Source organism: Candida tropicalis (assembly GCF_000006335.3).
Source record: "Candida tropicalis MYA-3404 genomic scaffold supercont3.3, whole genome shotgun sequence".
Lineage (NCBI taxonomy): Eukaryota > Fungi > Ascomycota > Pichiomycetes > Serinales > Debaryomycetaceae > Candida > Candida tropicalis.
In genome coordinates, this window is record NW_003020055.1 from 449,035 (window position 1) to 452,148 (window position 3,114).

Consider the following 3,114-nt stretch of genomic DNA (forward strand, 5'->3'; position numbering starts at 1 on the left):
GTGACAGTTGGGTTTGGTGGGTCGATGATAACAACGGAATCAGTACCACCTGGTGGGTTGGTATATGTGTATGGTAGTTTCAACGGAACCATACTCGGTGGTGGTGACAGTTGGGTTTGGTGGTTCAATGACAACAACAGAATCAGTGCCACCTGGTGGGTTGGTGTAGGTGATAGTGGTTGGTTCAGAAACAGATCCATATTCGGTGGTGGTGACAGTTGGGTTTGGTGGGTCGATGACAACAACGGAATCAGTACCACCTGGTGGGTTGGTATATGTGATGGTAGTTTCAACGGAACCATACTCGGTGGTGGTGACAGTTGGATTTGGTGGTTCAATGACAACAACGGAATCAGTACCACCTGGTGGGTTGGTGTAGGTGATGGTAGTTTCAACGGAACCATACTCGGTGGTGGTGACAGTTGGGTTTGGTGGTTCAATGACAACAACGGTATCAGTACCACCTGGTGGGTTGGTGTAGGTGATAGTGGTTGGTTCAGAAACAGATCCATATTCGGTGGTGGTGACAGTTGGGTTTGGTGGTTCAATGACAACAACGGTATCAGTACCACCTGGTGGGTTGGTGTAGGTGATAGTGGTTGGTTCAGAAACAGATCCATATTCGGTGGTGGTGACAGTTGGATTTGGTGGGTCGATGACAACAACGGTATCAGTGCCACCTGGTGGGTTGGTGTAGGTGATAGTGGTTGGTTCAGAAACAGATCCATATTCGGTGGTGGTGACAGTTGGATTTGGTGGGTCGATGACAACAACGGTATCAGTGCCACCTGGTGGGTTGGTGTAGGTGATAGTGGTTGGTTCAGAAACAGATCCATATTCGGTGGTGGTGACAGTTGGGTTTGGTGGGTCGATGACAACAACGGTATCAGTGCCACCTGGTGGGTTGGTATATGTGATGGTAGTTTCAACGGAACCATACTCGGTGGTGGTGACAGTTGGGTTTGGTGGTTCAATGACAACAACAGAATCAGTGCCACCTGGTGGGTTGGTGTAGGTGATAGTGGTTGGTTCAGAAACAGATCCATATTCGGTGGTGGTGACAGTTGGGTTTGGTGGGTCGATGACAACAACGGTATCAGTACCACCTGGTGGGTTGGTATATGTGATGGTAGTTTCAACGGAACCATACTCAGTAGTAGTAACGGTTGGATTTGGTGGGTCGATGACAACAACGGTATCAGTACCACCTGGTGGGTTGGTATAGGTGATGGTGGTTGGTTCAGAAACAGATCCATATTCAGTGGTGGTGACAGTTGGGTTTGGTGGGTCGATGACAACAACGGTATCAGTGCCACCTGGTGGGTTGGTATATGTGATGGTAGTTTCAACGGAACCATACTCAGTAGTAGTAACGGTTGGATTTGGTGGGTCGATGACAACAACGGTATCAGTACCACCTGGTGGGTTGGTATATGTGATGGTGGTTGGTTCAGAAACAGATCCATACTCGGTGGTCGTGACAGTTGGGTTTGGTGGTTCAATGACAACAACAGAATCAGTGCCACCTGGTGGGTTGGTGTAGGTGATAGTGGTTGGTTCAGAAACAGATCCATATTCGGTGGTGGTGACAGTTGGGTTTGGTGGGTCGATGACAACAACAGAATCAGTGCCACCTGGTGGGTTGGTGTAGGTGATAGTGGTTGGTTCAGAAACAGATCCATATTCGGTGGTGGTGACAGTTGGGTTTGGTGGGTCGATGACAACAACGGTATCAGTACCACCTGGTGGGTTGGTATATGTGATGGTAGTTTCAACGGAACCATACTCAGTAGTAGTAACGGTTGGGTTTGGAGTTGGTTCTTGAATGATGATGGTATCAACCGAGTCAGTAGAAGCAATGACAGTAGTTGAAGTGGTGAAGGTTCCAGTCCAGGGACTAGTAACAGTGGTAGTAGTATGATACGGTTCATCTACAATAACAGTAGCCGTTCCACCAATAGTACCAGTAATTGTGGTATAAGAAGTAGTAACTCCAATATAGGAAGTGGTAGTAGTTACTGTTGGAATTGGAACAATCACTTCGATCGTTTTTGTGTGATCAGCAGTCGGGTTGAAAGGCAATGTGGTAACAATAGTATTGGACTGAGTACCTGTAATAGTTGTAAGAACAACTACAGCACCATTTGAATCTGGGTCACTATTTGTGTAACCGGCCCAAGATATCTTTTGTGAATCATCTCTTTGGACAGAACCTTCACACCTGTATTTTGCAGTATATTGTATAGCATAATCCGAAGATGGAGCTTGAACCAATGCAGCAATATATGGACGATAACCGGCTGGAATATTATTGAATGTTATTTGAAAACTTTTGGAAGTACAAGTTTGGGTATAAGAAAAGGAATCCGCTGAAGTTGGGTAGTTCCAGGAATTTAAAAGATTTGTAATGTAAGCTTCAGCACTGGAACAATCAATCAGAAATCTGGAATTAGAAGATGAGAAACCAAGAGTACCAGAAGTGTAACCATTGGGACAATCTGGGAGAATTGCAAGTGCATTAAGCTTGTTCAATGAAGGAACACTTCTTTGGAAGTAAAGGAGACCAGAAGAAGATTCAGTAGCTGCAGCAAAATAGGCTTGGGTACTGATTGATGTATCACCATCTTGGAAAGTAACAGTGTTTGTGCCAGCAGTGAAACAAGTAGAATCAGCAATATCAACAGAAGAACCAGAACCACCAACGTTAAATGCCAAAGGAATTGTGACTGTACCCGCTGCTTGATGGACAGAACTTAACGAATCAGTAACAGTACAAGTCAAACTGGAGTAAGTAGTAAACTCTTCACCGGCATGAAGATCACATGTGGCATATGTAATACCATTAGCTCTTAAATCGATAGAAGTGGCAGATGTAGTGAATTTGAAGACACAAGGCATGATCAAAGTGAACGTGTCACCTGGGGACGTGGTTGTACCATCTAACGACCAATCAAGAACGGCATTCCATGTTGGATATTGTGGACCCTGAAAGCCGTAATTAGCAGCTTTATCCCACGTTAAGGATTCAAAACCAGTAAATACACCAGAAATTTCTTTAGCAACCGCAGTAACAATGAATGAACAGTATAAAATTACTGCTTGTAATAGAAACAT

General features: G+C 44.9%; 1 protein-coding gene across 1 annotated transcript; it reads right to left on the reverse strand. All coding sequences in view use genetic code 12, as the record gives it.

Moving 5' to 3' along the window:
• Positions 1-39: 39 nt before the first annotated feature.
• Positions 40-3,114, reverse strand: CTRG_02293 (uncharacterized protein; the record flags this gene model as incomplete). Its single annotated transcript, XM_002547950.1, has 1 exon — positions 40-3,114. One exon carries the CDS (start codon positions 3,112-3,114, stop codon positions 40-42), a length of 3,075 nt encoding a protein of 1,024 aa, XP_002547996.1.